A 20,699-nucleotide genomic window follows, 5' to 3' on the forward strand; every position below is an offset into this window, starting at 1 on the left:
ACATTGCGGAAGCTTCTAGAAGCTTCTCACAGGAAGCACCTCTGTGGCTCCCCCCTGCTCCAAAAACCCAGGCTGTGTTAAACCAACACAAAGTTTATCAGATTGAAGCCAAATTAGGCTTTTGTGAAAAGCCTCATAGATTAACAGCCTCCAGTGTGCTGTAGAGATACAATTATTATTAAATAATTGTGTTGACTTCTAAGCAGTTGTTCTGTTGATGAAGACATAGAATATCTCCTTCTGTCCTACAGTCTCACAAAATCTTATTGCTTTATCACAAAATCTTACTGCTTTATCAGTACTCGCTGAAGAAAAAGTTGAATACAGAAATAAAAATCAGTTACTGAAGAGATCTTATGCTTAGCAATCACTTCGAGTTATGAACTATAGGCTTGGTTTCAAGCTCTGTACTGTATTTCCTGCTTAGAAATATTAAATATAAGCTGCAAGTTTAGTTCTGTGAATTGCTAACAAGTGAAATGTTAGTAATTCTTAAACCACCAGTTTGGAAAAATAATCCAAATACTCAGTTTTGATGAGCAGTAAAAGTCAAAGTAACTGTGAAAGGAAAGAATGAAGACAAAAGGCCAACCTGATAAATACAACTTCACACTTCAGAATAACCTTGAGACTACCTCTGTACCCAAAACTGGCCAGCAATGATGATTATTTTGAGAGTTCATATTCACCTGCTTGTATAAACTGCTGTAAAAATAAACTTAATATTCAAGTGTAATAAGAGTTCCATTACATAACAGTGAATGAATGAACCACGTACTACATTAAAATTTGCATATAACACAGTTGCACACAGATGGCCTTTTTTGTTGTTGTTACAGCACCAAATAGAGTTGGTACAGTACAAAAATGCTGAAGGTAATTCAACAGCTGAAAACCATATCTGATTTGTCATGTCACACAATTTTATAAAACCTATTCTGTTAGAAGGCAATAAATGAGCAGTTGAATGATTTATATACTCTTGCCTCATAATTTTTTACACAATGTTTTATTTTTAAATATATATATATGATGTATACTATTATGTTCGTTCTCTGTGGTCTAATAAAAGCATAAATCTATCTGATGAAAAATGGATTGTATTTCAATTGTATCACTGTATCACATAGAGCTGCTCTTATCATACCACTTACAAAGATCAATGGTAACTTGAAAATTATTTCATTCTATGCTACCTCTAATATACTAGCAATAAAAGGACTCTTTTTAATTTAAAAGTCACATCAGCTGCTGTCCATCTTATTTTAAACTCTTTCAATTTCTGGAACTGACATACTACAGGAGCAAAATAGCACCTGGTAACTACAGAGCTACTTCCTGGTTTTCCTTGTGAAAATAAGGTAAAGCGAGTTTAAGCGTCAATTCAGCAGAAAATTTTTTCCTGACCTGCATTGCTGGTCCCATTTGCTAATCCAAATTCCAGCTCTCCTTTAATAAAATACCCTTTGGATCTCACAAAACTTACAGTAAAAGTTCCTTCTAATTTGTAAGACTAGACAGGTAAGACAGTAGCAATCAGCCTCCTTCAAGACAAACAAACACTTCCACTGTGATGATGTTAATGTAAAATGTAACATAAAATGCTAAGTGGCTATAAAGTACCACTTAAAGGAATGAACAGCTGGCTTCCCTTCCCATAGTCAGATGTTTTCTCAACAAGCATACATTTTTCCACATTAAAACAAAAAATAGTAGTGTAGCATTCATGCTAAAGGTTCATTTTGAGAATAATCTTCCTAACTCTCAGGATATCTCCCAACAAGGACAACAAAATCACTTTTATTTGTTAGTTGAAGAGGTGACAAAAGCTATGCTAAAAGCGCTGACACTGTTTTTTCCAGATATACAAAACCATAGACACACGAAACTTAATTACCTGTGTAATTAACTATGTTATGACATAAACTAATCTCTAAGTATCTACATTTCGCTCATGTCAACAGCTGGAAAACTCTAACATGAAATTGTATTATGCAGTGGTCCATAACAGCATATTTACCAGATCTTCTCTACCATTGCTACCATGGGATTATTAATATTGTAAGTACTTCAGTAAACACTATGTTTTTAAATGAAAATGGGAGGTAAGACTAATAGAAATACCGCCCCCCCCCAAAAAAAAAACCTCATAGCCCAGCATAACCAGTATGACAACAACTGAGAAATTATCTAATTCAGTTTTCAGCAAGGTATGGCAATGGTTTATTTCCATCCTTTCAGAAACTGTTTGGGAGCAAAGACCTCTGACAAATTACATTAAAATGTGGGCTACATTAAAATGATACAATCTTAAAAGAGATGCCATGATGGATGTCCTTTGAAATCATACTTTAAGATGCACTGTTCATACTTGAAGATCAGCGCTCACAAAGGTGTTTTCAAAATTTAATATAAAATCCTACCATTTGTTATATCTCTGACTGTGTATTTATTTTTTAAATGGACAAAAACTTTATTTGCTTAAGAGCATCTTTCACTGATGAAAGTATTACAAAGGTACTAAAGAGTTAAGCCACAAAGTTTAAACTTTGCTTTTTTTAAAATTCTGTAGTTCTTTTAGTTAATAAAAATGTATCTCATTAGTAGGAAATTCTATCTTATAATAATAGAAAATACAACTGTCATGGGAATTCACATTTTCTTCCTTCACTATCACACATAGTGCAACAGAACGTAAAGTTGATACAATTGTTAAAAATACCATAGAGAGAAAGATTATAGCACAATAAAAAATTTGTTAAATGCTCGAGCGTTTAAAATACAATTACTGCTGAAATATTTATCAGAATTTTAACCTACTACTAGAAAAGAAAGGTAAGTTAATCCACATTTCTACCCAATGACTTTCACTAGTATTTTAGATTCAAATAAAATACTCTTTACCTGGAAGAGTTCTTCTTTATTTTTTCATCAAGATCACTAAGGATTTGTCGAAATTCCAGTTCTCCAGGGAGGACATTTAACAAACAGTCTAAATTGGAAGAATCAAAAGAATACTCTCCTCCCCATTCCATTTTTAGAATCTGTAAAACAAATACAGCAAAATGGTTAAATAATGGAAAGGTGCAGACTAGAAGTGCCAAAGTACACAATATCTTGTTCTATGGAGATACTAGATTATATAATAATATACATATTAGATTATTATGCTCCTGCATAGACTGCTACAGAGGGAAACCAGGAACACAAATATTGAGATGAGTTTCATAGTATCTTCCATTTCTTTAATTTAAAGAAATCAGTTATTTTACCTTAATCACAGCAGTAGCATTTTTTTAAGATTTAGAAAGAAAATTCTCATTATTTTAAATGGAAACTAAAAACAAATATATTACAGGGGAAACTTATTTCTGTATACTTATAATTTCTTTTCAAGGAGTGACTGTTTTCTGGAAATTCAGCACATCATTGCAAATACATGCAAACATAAACCAAGCTTTATCTTGCTATGTACTCATTTTACTAAACACAGGTCAAATCCACCAGCCTATTCAAACTCATACACTACCTTTGTAGTGTAGCAACAGAAGCAAAGTATTTGCAGGGTTTTTTTCCTGTTTTCTATTTTTTTCTGCATCCTCTTGTGAAGAAATAATGAAATTGATTTTACCATCAGTGATGACTTACCACCAATTAAGGAAAAATATTATCTAAAAACTGGAACCTTCTTAAGCATCAGTATAATTCATGTCTACGATTTAGTATGTCATATCCATATTGCAGCAACAACAAGAGAAACAAACGTAATATAACATGCACACAGTTTGGGCAACAAAATATAATAAATACATTATTTTTCCTGCAAGCAATATTCTTTTACAAAGCAGCTACCATGTTGGTTGTTATCTAGCGGCACTACTAGAAAAATAAATTGAATTTTTCTAAGTGAACTGTCTGCAAAACACATGTTTAAAAAGAACATCAGATATTTAATTTGCAAGGTCAAGATGATTGGTTTTGGTCATAGGTGTAGACTTAAAAGTAGCAGAAATGCACATTTCTGGTTTTGCTCTTCCAAAGCAACATTCAAAAATGGAAGTTCTCTAAAGCATATTATCTTGCATATCTCAATTAACCACACACCAATATGAAATATTTCATGGACAAAGTGTTTTATTAAATTCTCAGAAATTACAGCATATACCTTTGCAAATAACAATTCAAACGCTTGCAACATTTTGGGATGTAGCTGAAACTCAATCACTTGTGGGTGAAAAAGCCTGGATGTAAATCAAAACATCTCTTAAAGCATTGAGGAAATGTCAGTCTTTTAATATAAAACTTAACAGATGTTACTACAATTAAAGACACTAATTAAAAGTAGAAGTTAAATGGAAACCATTAAACAGTGCTTTACAGAACTGAGATAAAAAGAATACTGAAAATACAACTCTTTCTTCAAGTATGATACTACTTACAATAGACTTGGTCACACACACCCTTTTCTCTTATAAAGGGTTTACACAAAATGTAATTTAACCCCATTCAATACCTATAACTCAAACCCATCTTTTATTCAACTGTCTTGTAGAACAATCAATGACTGGTGTAAAATGAACTGAATTACATATATACATATACATATACATACATATATCTATATATATATATATATATATATAGATATATATATACACACATTGCAAAAATACTAACAGTTTGGAATGAGTTACAGTTTTCATAAAATAGCTGCACAACCAAAATTATGTATTTATATTTAATCCTAGCTCTTTACAGGAAAAAGAAGCTTATGCTCCTTGGAAAAAAATATCAGTATAGTTTACAGACTAGTAACTGTTTGAAAAATTCATCAAATGAAAAAAAATCACCTTGTAAACATGACAGCCTAGTTTTCATGCATGCATTCTGTAAGACTTCTATGTCATACTTCTTTGGTTCACTTGTCAAAACAAAGCAATTATTCCTTTCAGTCTTGGTTTATGGAAGAAAAGTAACATTTGATTATTCAGTTTTTAAATACTGTTTTAGATGGCTAATACTAATTTCTTCTTCTGAAAATCTAAACCCAAAACTGTTTCAAAAGGAAAAAATAAGAGCATCAAGACATAAATTAGCACAATTGAGAAGAAATTTTACTGTTATTTAGCACAACCAGAGCCAAGGTGTTCAGTGCTACCAAAAGACTGTAAGTGATGATCTGACTCTAAGCAGAAGTATGCCACCAGGCTGATGCCTGCCCTCCTTGTCTCCCCTGGGTGCAGCAGGATGGGCGTCAGCTAGCAAGGGCCCTCCCCTGCCATTTGGGATTTTCCCCGCCTCTCCTGTTAATCCAAAGAGCAAACAGTTGTCAAAGAACCAGTGCGACACAGCCCTCCTCTAAAGGCAAAACCCTCAATGATTGTTTTTTAAAGAAAGAAATCCATTCCTTTCTTAAAAAAGAAAAGGGGGAAGAACTCAGTTTGGAAAATCTGAATTCTGTCTAGAATTATTACTTAGACTATATTATTATAGTATTAAATTACCCTCTTTTAGGCAAAGGAGATTAATTTAAGCTTTGTTATTAAGCTGCATAAAAATATCATTCTATCATATCTCAATTTACTATTATGACGAACTATTGTATGTTTTAGGACAATTGGTCTTAGAGAACCTGTTTCAGGTGCGACTCTCTAAGTCCCTCTCTTAATAGACCTAGTTCTTTTCAAAACATATTAGAGGACTGTTCATCAACATTAAAATGACGTAGCTGTCAATCTTTTCGGTAGCTACTCAAGAAACTTAACCAAGGTACAGTTTAGCTTAAAAAGAAATATTTTTCAGGTCTCTGAATTTTAAGCCACGGTATCAATGAAATTTAACATCAGTGTAATAATTTCCCACTTCTAACAAGTGTAAATTATGAGGTTTTTTTACCAAAAATCATTAGACCTATCTAAAAAAAAAATACTACACAACACTCAAATTAATACACCAGATAATTCTTGCTTTTAAAACTCACTGGGATTACCATTGAAAAGCACTTTTTGTGTGTGTGTTTTCTTTTCCAGTGTCAATTAAATGGAAGAAATCTCCTATAAAAATTATATTTAGTTCCAATTGGGTATTTCTTCATTCTGATTAAACAATTAAACATAATTTTAAAAGCCTTCCAGTACAAACATACATGTGAAATACCACGGAATTTCTAAGATCATTTTGTAATATTTATATTTAATATAATAAGCTTTTGTTCTCAGACATACAGGTTATAAAAGCAGCATTTAGCTAAATCTTGAACAGAATTTTTTGAGCACATCTGTTGCATATGCACATTGCAATGTACCCATAGTTTGGAAAAAGGGATATGTCAAACTGCAGCACTGAAAGTATAGAGAATTAGCCAAATCTTTGAAGCTTTTTTCAGTTACTGCTTTTTATCTTACAGGAGATATCTCTTTATTGCCCTAACATCCTTGCAAAACTAAAAGGGAAGGAGAGAATTGACAAGATTTTTCATCACTCAGCTTATGCTTTCAATGAGACCTTAACAATGATTTCCTTTATCTAGCTTTAGTTGTGTAACTGTTTCCAGCCGCTTTACAGCACAGAAGATGTCATCTGCAATCGCACAGCAGGCAGCAAGAGCGATGGCAGTGGCCTGAGATACTACAATTCAATGTGAAATTCCTATTGTTCTGTATATTTAAATAGTCTGAATATTTAAAATTATTTTGAAAACCACATAGAGCGTACAAAAGAAATCCATTTAAAAACTGCTATTTCTTGAGCTCTACTCTGACATGGTAAAAGCTTTTTACCCAATTTCCTGTGGCAAAAATCCTTTAAAATTGTTTACTGTTTAAAACAGACTTGTAAAAGAAAAGGAAAATTAAAAATTCTCTCTATAAAAGAACATTACTCATTTTTGTTTCTGCTTATGTGTATCGAAGCTCTCTATTTAAATTTTCCAAATTGTCTTTCACCTATTTTGCACACTTTGCTGAAGCACACACAATATTTACAAAAAGAATATCATATTGTTCCAGTAAAAAAAGAGACATTTAATGCATACAAAAAAGCCCTCAACAAAACAGAACCCTAGTCTTCATGACGGTTTTATTTACTAAATATTTTGAATGCCACAAATAACTTTGAAACAAGTTTACTAAAATCATCTTGCAATGTTCCCCCTGCAGACTTTCCACATTTGCTGTTGTCATAAATTTATACTTAGATATTAATTTTATATTTGTCAATTATTATCCACCACACACTTAAAACATTTACCGTTATATTTTTTAAAGATGGATTCTATAATTAATCACTCATTTGTAATCCTTACGAATACAGTTTTCTTCCAAATTCTGCCATAGAAGTCAAAAAATAAGAGAATGGGAATAAAATATACCTAAAGAAACAGAGTCCTCACTGTGGATGAAACAGAAAGCTATGCCTTCCACCTAAAGCCGTAATATCAGAATGCAGTGTTGTGATCTAACGCAGCTATATCAGCCCTTAATTCATAATATTGTCAAAAAGGACTGTGAAAATGCACATTTGTGGCAAATAGCATATGCTACTGCTTTTAATATCTGTAGTTTTTTCAAACTATGTAGCTTAGGCCTGTATTGTAGGAATATGTATATGCCCGAATTTCTAAGTAAAATCTGTGAGTTCTCCCTATTGTCTCTCCCCAGTTCTTCAAGCCACAGAAAGTGAAATGCTGAGAATAGAAAGGAATCAGCACTGCTTTTTAAGATTTGCTGCTACTTGGGGCTGATAAAAAATGTTCAAAGTCAGGAAAGAATTCTCATTTACATAAACTTAATCAAACACTATTGGTGTGACACTATTGTAAAGGCAGTGACTTCAAAAGAGAAACATGCCATCCGGAGTTACAAGGAAACTCCTGAGCAGTTATGGCAGAAGAAAGGATAATGTGATATCATAACCTTCAGTAAAGAAAAAATGGCCATTTTCTGAGTAGCTCTTGAGACAAACAGTCCTATATCATCTTCAGCTCTCAGATGGTTATCCTGCAGCTGGAATCCCACAGTGTATGATCCAAGGTTCAACATTTATAAACAAGCCACCCTTACACAAGAAGCCCACAAGCATTAAGAATCCTACCTCTAAATCCAGAGGCTTTCCCTACCTCCTTAGTAGCCTAAATGGTTACTAAAACCGTAAGTGTGACAACACAGAAGTAAGTCTATATACAAGTGCAACTGTTTTGTCTTCCTTTTCTGATTTTCAAAATTCAAGATACTACTTCCCAACCCATTCTGCCTTTTTTTTTTTTTTTTTTTGGTGTCTGAGCTCCTATTTTATTTCATAAGTTTGGGAGTTTTTAAAAAAAGGATAAATCTGGCACAACGTTGTCTTCTTTTTATTTGATATAAGGCCTTACAAAAAGTAACTTACTAATCAACTTTTCTGCCAACGCCACATACAAACACAGGACAAAATTACTCTGGCACTGTCACCATTTAAGACTACATTGATCAATCTCACTGTCAAATTATTATACTCTATGAATGATGAATGTTTTAAAATAATTTCCAATTAAAACAATAATTACCAACCAGTACACTAAAGTAATCATCAATGCATAGAAAAGAGATTCTTAGAAGCCTTGGAATTGGAAATATCTACTCAATATATTATTATAATCTTCTTAGCCAAAAAACTTAAAAATCAGAATAATTTTAAAACAGATTATAGTACTGTTTTGAATTTATTTTGTACTGCTCCAGATGAGGGTTATAAGTATTGAGTAAATTTTGCATAGAGGCATGAGAAAATGTCTAAGACCAATAATTACTTTTCCCAGGAAGACTGAACAGCATTGTTTATTTCCTGAAGAACAAGAACATAAGATATATATGAGACTAACGGTGCATCCTCTGCAGAATTATCTATCTAATTGTGGCAATAAGAACTGCTATTAAGGTATAATATTTGAGTTTTGTCATTTTGTGGCACTTACAAACTCAGAAAGAAGAGGTAATACTTTATAAAATCCCCCCCAGATCCCTCACAGAACCATGCTCTGAAAAGCATCTGCTATGCCATTCCTATCTTGCTCATCATTAGTGTCTAAAACTGCACAGATTTATAAGGACTGTTCTGAAAGAACTTATCTTTAAGCACACTGGTAAAGAACCAAAAGTACACTATTTTCAACTAAAAACCTTACAAATACCTACTAGCTACTTCTAAAAGCCTTTTCTTTTCTTGTTTATTGGAAAAATCTTCCATTGTAACACAATTCACTTTAAGGACAATGGTATTTAAAAGACAGAAATTTCAAGACCTTTAAGGTCTTGTCGTTCAGTAGATCAGACACAGAGTTGCTGGAATTTTAACAGGAAATAGCCTTCCAATGAAACTATTATATTTAAAAAGAATTACAAAAATAGTATGTGACCACAGCTTTTAAAAGGTAGGCTGCATTTCAGCTCCTTCATTCCCACATACTCTATTTTCTTTCATTACTACTCAATTTAAAGCTGAGAGCATGAAAGATGTCCATTTTACAAAAATGAAATACAGAAGCTCTCCACAGAGATGCCTCTTAAATTGGCCCAAGTTTATAGTCACATTCTTAAAAGTTTGTTTCATAGTATAAATGTAACGGATTTGGGTTTTTTTCCCAAATACTATTATTACTGCTACTCTAGTAGTACTACACAGGGTCATGTGGAACATTTTATTACCCATGAAATTTCCTTTTTTTTTCTTTTTCATTTTTTTTAAATGAATGATTACTTTTTTCTGCTGCCATTACTCAGCTTGTAAAGCTTGATATGATGCTGCCTAATGCACAATGCGCCACTCAGATTCTATAGCCCAACACAGGTTCATACTCTTACTCAGCTATGTTTTTCATCTTCAAAAGCACTGCTAAGCATCTGTTTGCCTCTCCTTAAGAAAAAGACACCTCATAAGTAAAATAATTACAAGCTAACTATTTTTACCATGTTGTTGTGATTTAGGAATCATTACTGAAAACACTCATGCACTGATTCGCTCACTCCCCCTTTCTCCTCCCCGACTTCCTGAGGCAGGAGGGAGAAGAGAATTGTAAAAGGTAAAGCTTCCAGGTTGAGAAAAGGAAAATTTACTGGAAACAGCAATAAGATCAGAAATGTAACAGGAACAATGTTACCTGAAATACACATAAGTTGTACAAGAAAGGAGATTGATTCATACATGGAAAAGCCCACCACACAGAAACCTGCCCTGAGCAGATGTCCGCCACATTCTCCACAGCCAGAAGGAATGCCCTCCCTTCGCCCCCAGTGAGGGACCACCTCCAGGTGCTAGCCATGACCCATCCTGGCCACTGCTAAAAATAACCCTGTCCTGGAAAGAACCAGAACATTATCCACCCGTTATTATGCACCATACAATTTATTCCCAAATCCTACACCTTCCACCAATACACATATAGTACATATACACAAGCAGAGCTCTTATTTCCATCATCAATGGCCGTCCCTCCAGGATATGTGTTGATCTCACTGAGCCCATGGCTGTGGATTCCCTGTCCTAGATGCCTTCCAGAGCAGGAAGGCTGGTGTGCTGTCAGGTGGTTGCAAGCTGCATCACGATCTCATGACTAGTTCCTGGAGCAGTCCATATTCACTGTCCATGCTAGTTATGGCATTCAGCTACAATATTATACAACTAAACATTACAGACTGCTCTCACCTAAAAATCAAATTCCCTTCAGGTACACATCATGTTTCCCCATCCAACTGCATTAGATACAAAGTGCATTTGGGTCATTGAGTAAAAACAGTCCCACAGATGGGTTTGTCTTAGTTTAAAAAAGCTGGACTAATCCAAACTGTCTCCCCCAACACATTCCTAATGTGCATCACAGGAACTTTATCCTCCTCTTTGGTATCAGATTTGATTGGGTAGGGCCAGGTTGATTAATGGAGCCTCCCTCTAGTGTTAACTAACCAAGTGGGCTTTGCTAAGTGCAGACCTTGATGTATGAAGGTCCAACCAACCATTGCTTTCAATGTGGTTTTAACAGTCCATTGTATCACTCAATTTTCCCAGAGCCTGGTGCATGACAGGGAATATGATACACACTCAATACTGTGCTCTCTGGCTAGGAGGTCTATAGGGCTATTTTTGAAATGAGTCCCATTTTACAACTCCATTTTTTCTGGGCTGCCACATGGTCACAGCACTTGCTTTTTGAGGCCCAAGCTGGTGCTCCAGGCAGTGGTGTGAGGCACAGGGTACATCTCCAGCCATCCAGTGGCTCATTACACCACTGTCAGCACTCAGGGCCTGCTTTGGCAGGTTGTGGGAGAATGATGTAATTAACCTGCCAAATCACTCCATATTATATTTCGACCATCGTCTACCAAACCACAGAGGCTTTACCTACCTGCTTGCTTAAATGCAGTGCACATTTCACTTCTGAATAACATGGAAAATAATGTCCATCATTAAGTGCATGTCCTGACCTGTAAGCCCCTCTTTATGTTGCATGTCTTCCCTGATAACCTGATGCATTCTGAGCCCATTGACTGGAAATAATTCACTCTCATGCTGCCAGCCCAGGTCCAACTGAGACACTTTAATCTCACCAGCCCAATCCACCTGTTCATTGTTGTGATGTTTTCCAGAAGCCCAACTCCTGGGCACATGTGCATCTACATGATGTACTTTTACAGCCAACTCCTCTATCTGGGCAGTGAGATCTTGCCACAGTGCAGCAGCCCAGATTTACTTCTGTGCTGCCAATTGGTCTTTTGCCATTGGTTTCGCCATCTCCACACGGCATTTGCTGCCATTCACACTGATCTACTGCTACACAAGTCAGTGCAGTGGTAGAGCACTGGCCATTTCTCTCATTCAGTGATATCTACACTCTATGCCACTGCAGTCTGGATAAGTCCAAGGCAAATAGTTGAGCTGTGTTTCCAGCCCTGGGGTAACTGATTGCAGGTATACTAGATAACCTCCAGGTGAAAGCAAACTGTTGCACGCAGTCTGCTGCTAAAGGAATGGAGAAAAACATGTTAAGCAGTATTAATGATGGCAGCATTAATGATGGCAGCATTAATGATGGCAGCAACTTTGCTGCCTTGGACTCCAGCTCATACTGAAGTTCCAGCATATACAGCACAGAAGCGCTCAGTGGTGGTATGACTTCCTTCAGACCACAATTCTGTCAGTCTCCACTCTCCACTGGAGTTACGCAGTGGCCATATAGGGCTCTAATGGGTGAGAGTCTCACTGATTGCTCCTTGGTACGGCGTTTCATGAATCATCTCATGGATGAAGGTCATGGAGTCCTGGTTGGTGTGATATTGCCAACACTGCACTGTTGTAGTAGTGACCATTACCTGTTATTCTTCAACCCTCAGCAGTCCCACAGCAGAAGGATCCTCTGAAAGACCAGGCAAGGTATTCAGCTACTTAATGCCCGCTATCTCTACAGCAGTATCATTGATTGACACTGACTGGATGCCAGGAACCCACCAAAGCCTCTCTATCACTCCCCTTTGCAGCCGGACAGGGGACAGAAAACATAACAAAGGGTTCATGAGTCAAGGATCAGGGGAGATCATTCGTCAAACACCATCATGGGCAAAACAGGCTCAAATTAGAGATAGTAATTGAATTTATTTCTAACAAAATCAGAGCAGGATACTGAGAAGTAGAATAAGTTCTTAAAGAACACCTTTCCTGCACCCCTACCTCCATCCCAGCTGTGCCCCCCAGTGCTCACAAGGAGACAAGGAATGGGGTTTTTGGTCAGCTCATGACACATTGTTTCTCCCTCTGGTCAGGGAGAGCAGTCCTTCCACTATTTCCACAGGCAGTCCCTCCCACAGGAGACACTTCTCCACAAACTTCTCAGAGGTGAGTCTATCCTATGGGCAGCAGTCCTTCCCAAACTCCTGCAGTGTGGGTCACTCTTGCACTGGGCTCATGTCACAGACATGTTTTATGAAAAACCCTTTCCTTAGGATTTTTCCTCCTGAGAGGCTGAGACGCCTCAGGAACAAAATGTGAACAATAATTATCTGCTGCTGTGAAATGCAAGAGGTGGATCTGTGATTGGTCTCATGTGGTTGTTTCTAATTAATGGCCAATCACAGTCCATCTGTCTCAGACTGTCTTGTTCAGTCCGAGCCCTTGTTATTCATTCTTTTTCTATTCCTAGCTAGCCTTCTGATGAAATCATTTCTTCTAGTCTTTTAGTATAGTTTTTAATATAATATTTATCATAAAATAATAAATCAAGCCTTCTGAAACATGGAGTCAAGATTCTCGTCTCTTCCCTCATCCTGGGATCCCTGCGAACACAGTCACAGCCTCAGTCCTTCAAGGACAGGGTGCCCCAGAATGAGTCCCCCATGGGGTCAAAAGTCCTACCAGGAAACCTGCTCCAGCATGGGCTTGTCTTTTCATGGGTCTGTGGATCCCTGTCAGATACCCTGCTCCAGCAGAGGCCTCCCTCAGGGTAACAGCCACTTTAGGGTATCCACCTGCTCTGGTGTGAGTCTACTCCATGGGCTGCAGATGGATCTCTGCATCCCCATGGATCTCCAAGGGCTGCAGAGGCACACCTGCTCCACCACGGTGTTCACCATGGGCTGCATCTCACAAGCTGCTCAGCTCAGGTGCCTGGAGTACCTCCTCTCTCCTCCTCCACTGATCTTAGTGTCTGCTGAGTTGCTCTTCTCATATATTCTCACTCCACACTTTTCTGGCTGTAATAAAAACTGTGCAAAATACTTTTCTTTCTTTTCTTCTTCTCCTCCTCTTTCTTCCTTTTCTTCTTCTTCTTCAATATGTTATCACTGAGGCATTACCACCATTTCTACCTGGCCCAGCCTTGGCCAGCAGCACATTCATATTTGGATCTGCCAAAGATCAGCTCTGCCAGATGGTGAGGAACCTTCCAGCATCTTCTCACAGAGTCCACCTCCTACAGGCCCCACTTCCAAAAGCAGGTCACGCAAACCCAATACAATCAGCTATCTCAAAAGTCCAATGATGCCCTTGGATTCTTGAAATATCCTCTTCCTGAGGTAATCTATGCCCAGGATGCACAGGGCCTCTGGGCAAGTCACAGTGGGGTGTGTTTGCCATTCCTTCCCAGTCAGAGTCACTTCAGCTTTCAGTACAGTCAGCTGTCCAGCTCCCCGTCTCCTCAGAAAACAGAGACGGATTCTGCCCCTACATATCTTGATGGCATCAGGGTACACTGAACATCTGTGTCAACCACAGACTTAAGTTCTTGTGGGTCTGATGTGCCAACCTATTGGATCCACACAGTCCAAGAGATCTGATTGTCCCTTTCCCCCACCTGGATGGAGGTAAGGCCTTTCTAGTTCTGGTCATGCTACTCATTGATATTTCTTGTAAATATGAACTGGACATCCTTTCAGGATTGGAAGTAACATCAGCCCTTCTATTCTGTCTGAAGACTCACCCACTGGAAACTGAAGCTGCATTTATCCTTGAAGAGTTTCCTCTGATGTTTGTTCTTCCTCTCAACTCACGTACCTGTGCTGCCAGCACAGGGGTGGGTTTTCCATCCTGCTTCCTTACATCCTCTCTGGGGTCACACAGCAAAAGCCACAGGCTACCTTACAGCCTCTCTGGGGTTACACAGCAACAGCCACAGGCTACCTTGTGGTTTGTAACCTTTCTCTTGAGCAGAGGGGTACTTGCTCCCAATAGTCTAGACGCTGGTCCACACTGGAGGGGCATGGGACACTTCCTCTCTAATCTGCTGAAGTCTTTTGAGGCTGTTCACACTCTTGGACAGTCTTTCCACAGACAAGGTGCAGGTCAGTAGGGAGGAAAAAAGATGATCATCACATGGCTGTACCTAGATAATCACCCAAAGCACTTTGTTCTCCTCCTGTCATGGAAGTCAATGCCAATGAGTTGGTGTATGATGATCATGTGCTCCATACAAACTCCTGCCACGTGGATTGTGCACACTGGACCCCATTTGGATGCACATTATTTGAATCCCTAGAGATTACCTCCAGAACATTCATTCTCCCAGGTACTGGATACATTTCTCCGTGGTGTCCCACCTGCCTGGGTGCACTACTAGATCATCCCTGAGAGAGTACCTTTCTCTCATGCTTGACAGGAGTCACCTCCAAAGGCCGAGAGCTTCTGTCCTCTTCCCAATGCCTTTGTCAATGCCCAGATCCTGGGACAGGCATCCCAATAATATGAAACTAGATGGTAGTGAAGCCAAGCAGCTGGGATGCCTGTCCCAGGATCTGGGCATTGACTACCATCTAGTTTCATGTCATGGGCCATGATATGGCAGCATTGGCACAGCCAGGTCAGACTGGCAGCTGAAATCTTTTTGCACACCCTGCCGCTCACCTGGGGACAGGGATCAATGATTATCTCTGGACCTGCCTTTTCCTCCTGTTCTATTGGCATGGGCTGCTCCTGCAGTTCAGCTGCAGTTTGAGTGGCCACAGTGCCTGTTGATCTGATTTCCTCCTCTTACCCGTGAGGTGTCTACTATCAAGCAGCAGCCAATAAATAGGAGCCAAAGCCCAGAACGGTGCTTAACTGGTTGCCTCTCAGCCACAGTAGGACTGCCACAGCATTTTTCTTTCAAATTTTCTGCTTCTTCATCAGGGTCCTGCAGTTGTTCAGAAGTGAACTTCAAAACCACTGCAGCAGAACAGTCCTCCAAATGCTGATCCATCTTCTCCCACATTCCATACCACTTATGACTTAAACACCCTTGGTACAGATGGCCTTCTTAAAAATCTTTCTTGACTAAACATGGTGAAAACCACACTGAGGAGACTGGCAGACATAGCATGAATATGCTTTCCTTAACATCCAAAGGGAATCAAAATTCTCAAAAGCTGTTTAACAGGTATGAAGGAGTAAAACGGGGTAAAAAGGTGGGGAAAATCATCCTTCCCTGTTCTCCTCACAGGCTGGGTATAACTAAAGAATTCCCAGAGGTTGCACCCAAGACCAGGGTAGGAGCAGAACACTGAGCACACATTCCAAATGACTTCCTTGCCCTTGATGTTATCATGTAACTGATATCAAACACTACAGCAACAAAGCCATCTGGATCCCCTTCTTCACTCTGAAAAAAGGGCACTGTGGTGGACACACGGTGCGCACATGGAAATATATACAGGGTTAGGTACTGTACCCATATGAACAGATGTACAGTGTGAGCAGTGGTTTTGTACCTAATAAAACAAATGCTTAGACCAAATTTGTTTCAAACCCACTCTAGTCAAATGTATCTGAACCCTTTGACCCTGTGCTGGACACCAAATAAGGTTGTTGCGGTTTATGAATGGTATCCCCTTATTTAGTGCTCCCACTGAATCATTTCAAACCAAGCATCATTCTCTCACCCACCCCTCCCCCTGCCATGAGATTGAGAGGAGTACTGGAAGCACAAAAGATTAAGGGTTGAGGTAAAGTAAAGATAACGGGTTGAGGTAAGAACAATATACTGGAAACAGCTATGAAGTAAGAAACTAACAGTAATGGCAACAAAAGTAATAACAGGGTGTACAAGAAATTATTTACATGCAAAAAAGTTCATCACATAGCAGTCTGCCATACATGAACCACCTCCACACTACCCTCAACTGGAAGAGACGCCCTTTCCCTGCCCATGGCAATGATTTGAGGTGGTAGAGAATAACTACTTGGCTACTGCAAAAATTACCCCTGTCCTGACTGTAACCGGCAGCGTTTATATACAGTGGAGTACGCACAACCTAAAACGTGTCAGGTATTTTCAAGCTTCCAAGGCAAGTTCTTGTTTGAATTGCTTGCTTACCCCATATGCCACATCGAGGAGTAGCTTCCTCATCAGCCTCTCACCCAAACCTTCAAAGCATGCAACAGATCAAGTCAGGCTTATCTTAAGGACCAAACTCATAAGAACTTCACTGCTCTCACTCAAAGTACACCAGCAAATTCATGATGAAGCCCAGAAAAGACAAAGTCTTTTGGTTGTGAATATTTGATTACATGGAAACTGTAAGAGGATAGCAAAATTGACTAAATAATCTTAAAGGCATCTGTATCACTTCCATTCAGAAAAAAAGCTTTTCATCATGGCATAAGTGACATACCACCTACAATAACACCTTTCTCCTCAGTGTTGACAGCCTCTTCTTCACAGCAAAATTGTGAAATGAAGTTAAATTTAAAAAGTTTCCTGCTGTTTTTTATACCAAACTCTTTCTATTTAATTATTTAATTTCCTTCTTAACTTCTGTTCTTGTACTTGACTTCTTTTATATTCCTGCTTTTCAGACAACTTTCCAAAGAAAATGAGGCTTACACAACCATTGCCTGGGTCCAAACTGCCTCAGGAACACCCTCTTCCCAATGCAAACAAGTTTTACAAAGGGGTAAAAAACTCAAAACTAAATTGTTAAAGGTTTCAAGAAAATAGTTGCATAAATGGAAAAGAAAATCCCTGCAACTGACTGCTGAATTTAGCTATATTTCGTACACCAATATAAGAGACAAAGTCTTAAAACACTAGGTATTCTTAATTAAAGATGCAATCATACTGTGACGCTGAACAACATGGCAAGTGATCACCATTGACCCTTAAATGTCAGAAGCAAGATGAATTTCATAGTCCATGAAGGTGAACGACTAGTATCAGTCCTCCTGGAGAGATCACAATAGGACACACAGCTGTGTCTTGATTTCAGCTCTCAGTGATAACAGTCAGTACCTTTTACGCAGACAATCCTTACTCTGATTTGTGCTATCAGGAGGTCTTGGAAAGCAGGGAAAGAAGGCCAGTCTCCAAAGAATTTTTTACAAAAGAGAAAGCATCAGTCAGAAAGGAGCACAATGTCACTTATGGTAAAGGCACCTACTATTTAGGGAATGCAGTCATCTACACAACAATTTGGAAAACGCCTTATCAAAAATAAGAACATATCTCTAAAAGGCTCCCTGTTGTCCAGATGTAGGAAATAAATGGATTGTCCTGGGACATCTGAATTCACACAACATGCTTAGTGTTTGGCAGATGAATCACATATGATTTTTTTTTTAATAAAAATACCTCTAACAGGCAAAATCAGAAAAGGCAAATGGGAAGAAAGCTTGACATGCATTAGGAATGGTGCTCCCCAAGTCAAAGCCCCCACTGAGAACCTCTAAAACCACACTACTGCTCACAGTTGCTTCCCCCCTTTTTCCCTCCCCCTCCCCATAGCAGTGTGATGGAGTTGAGAACTGAAGGAACAGAAAGCAATGATCATGAGTTGAGAGGAGAATAATTTAATGGGAAGAACAATAAGATAAAAAAACAAATAGTAAGAGCAATAATACGAATAAAAAAGTGTACAAAAGTGAGGGTGATTTACATGCAAAATATTCACTGCTGAGCCTAATCCAACTGCAGCCATGTTTTCCCAACCAGAAGGAACCCCTTTTCCCAGGAAAATAGAGAGTCTGCTTCCCAACTCCTGGCATTGACCTGAGGTGGTATACCATAACCTTGGGGCCTTGGCCATGCTACCTCATAGCTACCATAAAAAATTAACCTTTTCCTGGTCAAAACCATCCTTCTTACTTGTTCATGTTGCTTTCATTTTTCCCTCTTAATTAACAAAATTCTTAAAACCTACATTTAAATCATAGTATAAAGGCTATACTTTTTCACCTTCAATTACACTGAATCCAGTATTGATGATATTGGGAATGTTTTATCTAATGCCTGGCACATCAAATTAGTTTAAATATTCCAATTTTGTTCTCTATCATTTTTTTTCAATTTCCACTTTTTTCATGAAAGATAAAAGCCAAGCACTGACAGATATTCTTCAGATAAGAGAATTTTTCTTCACAACTCCTATATTATATATATATACACTATAGAGATAGTGTACTTCTATAAAAATGCTATGCAAAAATTATTTCACAAATAAACATTATGTAAATATTTAATTTTTTTAAATAAACATTTTAGAAATAGAATATCAGTGCTTTCTCTCTTCATAACAAAGTGTTGCGAGGCTGTCACAAGTATCCAATTACAGGAGTTGCTGGTATTCCCCAGGGTTATAGAGTCTTTTAAATTAAACCATGTTTTTCTTTGGCTGTGTTCCTCAAATTCAAATAGAGCTGCCACTCTGAATAGAGTAGTCTAAATGGGCATGCAAACCTTCCAACACCACTTTCCTTGCCTAGCATTACATTCTCATTAAATTAAATTCTCAATTACTACAAACTATGATTACCTAGGCTTATGTGTTACCACATTATAGGTAAGAAGGACAACAGACTATGATTGCTATAAGAGACAGTAATTTTTATAGCTAGCTCATCATGATAAATTAAGCTGGATGTTTCTGTGCCAGACCTTCAAATACCAAAAATTCCTTCAGACATAATATGGGTGCAGCATTTATTAGGGAAGAAGTAAGAATAAAGAAAAATTATACTAATTACATAAATTACAACTTTAAAAAATTAATACATAGCTTTTAGAAAGGTGAGTACATAGACTAAACTTACTAATAGTTTACAAATACACACTTTCTTAAACTTACACGGTTACGCTTTCTTAAATCAGGTAAATTAAAGATACAAAGAAACAAATTTCTGCAGATCTGATTGAGTTTTTAGAAATTCTTCTATAAACATATCTGTGTGATGTTCATGTTCCTGTCAGATAATTTCAAACCAATGACTAGAACAAATAGTTACTATTGCCACCTTGCAATAGCTGCTGAATGACTGATTCTCAAGATTTCTCATAGATGATCATATACTCTTGTACTCAATCAAGCATAAGTGAAATGATTGCTCAACAAGGGAAGACAACATGATTCCATATGTAACTTATTTTGGTTTCCTAGATCACAGAGCAGTTTGGAGTCAATAGCTTTTCATCCTATGTGTCTATTTCAGCTTTGGAAAGCACTGTAACAAGACATATTCTAAAACTGAATACTCTGAAGAACACAGACGTATAAAAGACAGCTCTTGACAAATGTTACTAAAACTTACTTTACTTATCATAGAATCAGAAAACATTAAGGTTGGAAAAGAGCTCCAGGAACAGCAAGTCCAACCTTTGACTGAACTCTAACTAAGCCACCAAGTGCCACATTCAGTTCTTTCTTGAACATTTCCAGGGATGGTTACTCTAAGCAGCTCACTCCAATATCTAACAATCCCTTCAGAAAAGAAATTCTTCCTTGATGTCCAAAATGAACCTCCCCTGACACATCTTGAAGTTAGTTGCTCTCATTCCAGTCTTTAACCCTTTTAGTAATGAAATCCTTTCTGATGTCCAAAATTAACCTTCCCTGACACAGCTTGAGGCCATTTGCTCTCATCCTGTCACTGACTGCGAGAAGAGACCAAACCCATCCCACTACACCCTCCTTTCAGGCAGTTGTAGAGAGTGACAAGGTCTCCCCGAGCCTCCTTTTCTCCAGGCTAAACAACCCCAGCTCCCTCAGCTACCCCTCATATGGCCCTACTCTCTACCCTTCACCAGCTCTCTTGCCCTTCTTGGTCATAGATTCCCACACCTCCAAGTCCTTCTTGAAGTGGAGGGCCCAGAACTGAACACAGGACTTGAGCTGGGGAATCACCACTGCACAGGGGGACAATCCCTGCCCTGGTCCTGCTGGCCACACTATTTAGGATAAACACCAGGATGCCATTGGCCTTCTTGGCCACCTGGGCAC

General features: G+C 38.1%; 1 protein-coding gene across 8 annotated transcripts in view; it reads right to left on the reverse strand.

Moving 5' to 3' along the window:
* The window catches only part of KIAA0825 (KIAA0825 ortholog), a 233,766-nt gene that overhangs the window by 193,622 nt on the left and 19,445 nt on the right, over window positions 1-20,699 (reverse strand). For 6 of the 8 annotated variants that reach the window (XR_003945874.2, XR_007780379.1, XR_003945873.2 and 3 more), the window contains exon 2: window positions 2,905-3,044. Coding sequence is in view for 4 of the 8 variants with exons in the window: in XM_030237303.2 (XP_030093163.2) it covers window positions 2,905-3,035 (131 nt within the window). In the remaining 4 variants the exon portion in view is untranslated. Of the gene's footprint in view, window positions 1-2,904; window positions 3,045-4,850; window positions 4,954-20,699 lie in introns of those variants that run through there. The other 2 variants (XM_050986498.1, XM_050986500.1) reach the window with 2 other exon arrangements.

This window comes from Serinus canaria, chromosome Z (genome assembly GCF_022539315.1).
Source record: "Serinus canaria isolate serCan28SL12 chromosome Z, serCan2020, whole genome shotgun sequence".
Lineage (NCBI taxonomy): Eukaryota > Metazoa > Chordata > Aves > Passeriformes > Fringillidae > Serinus > Serinus canaria.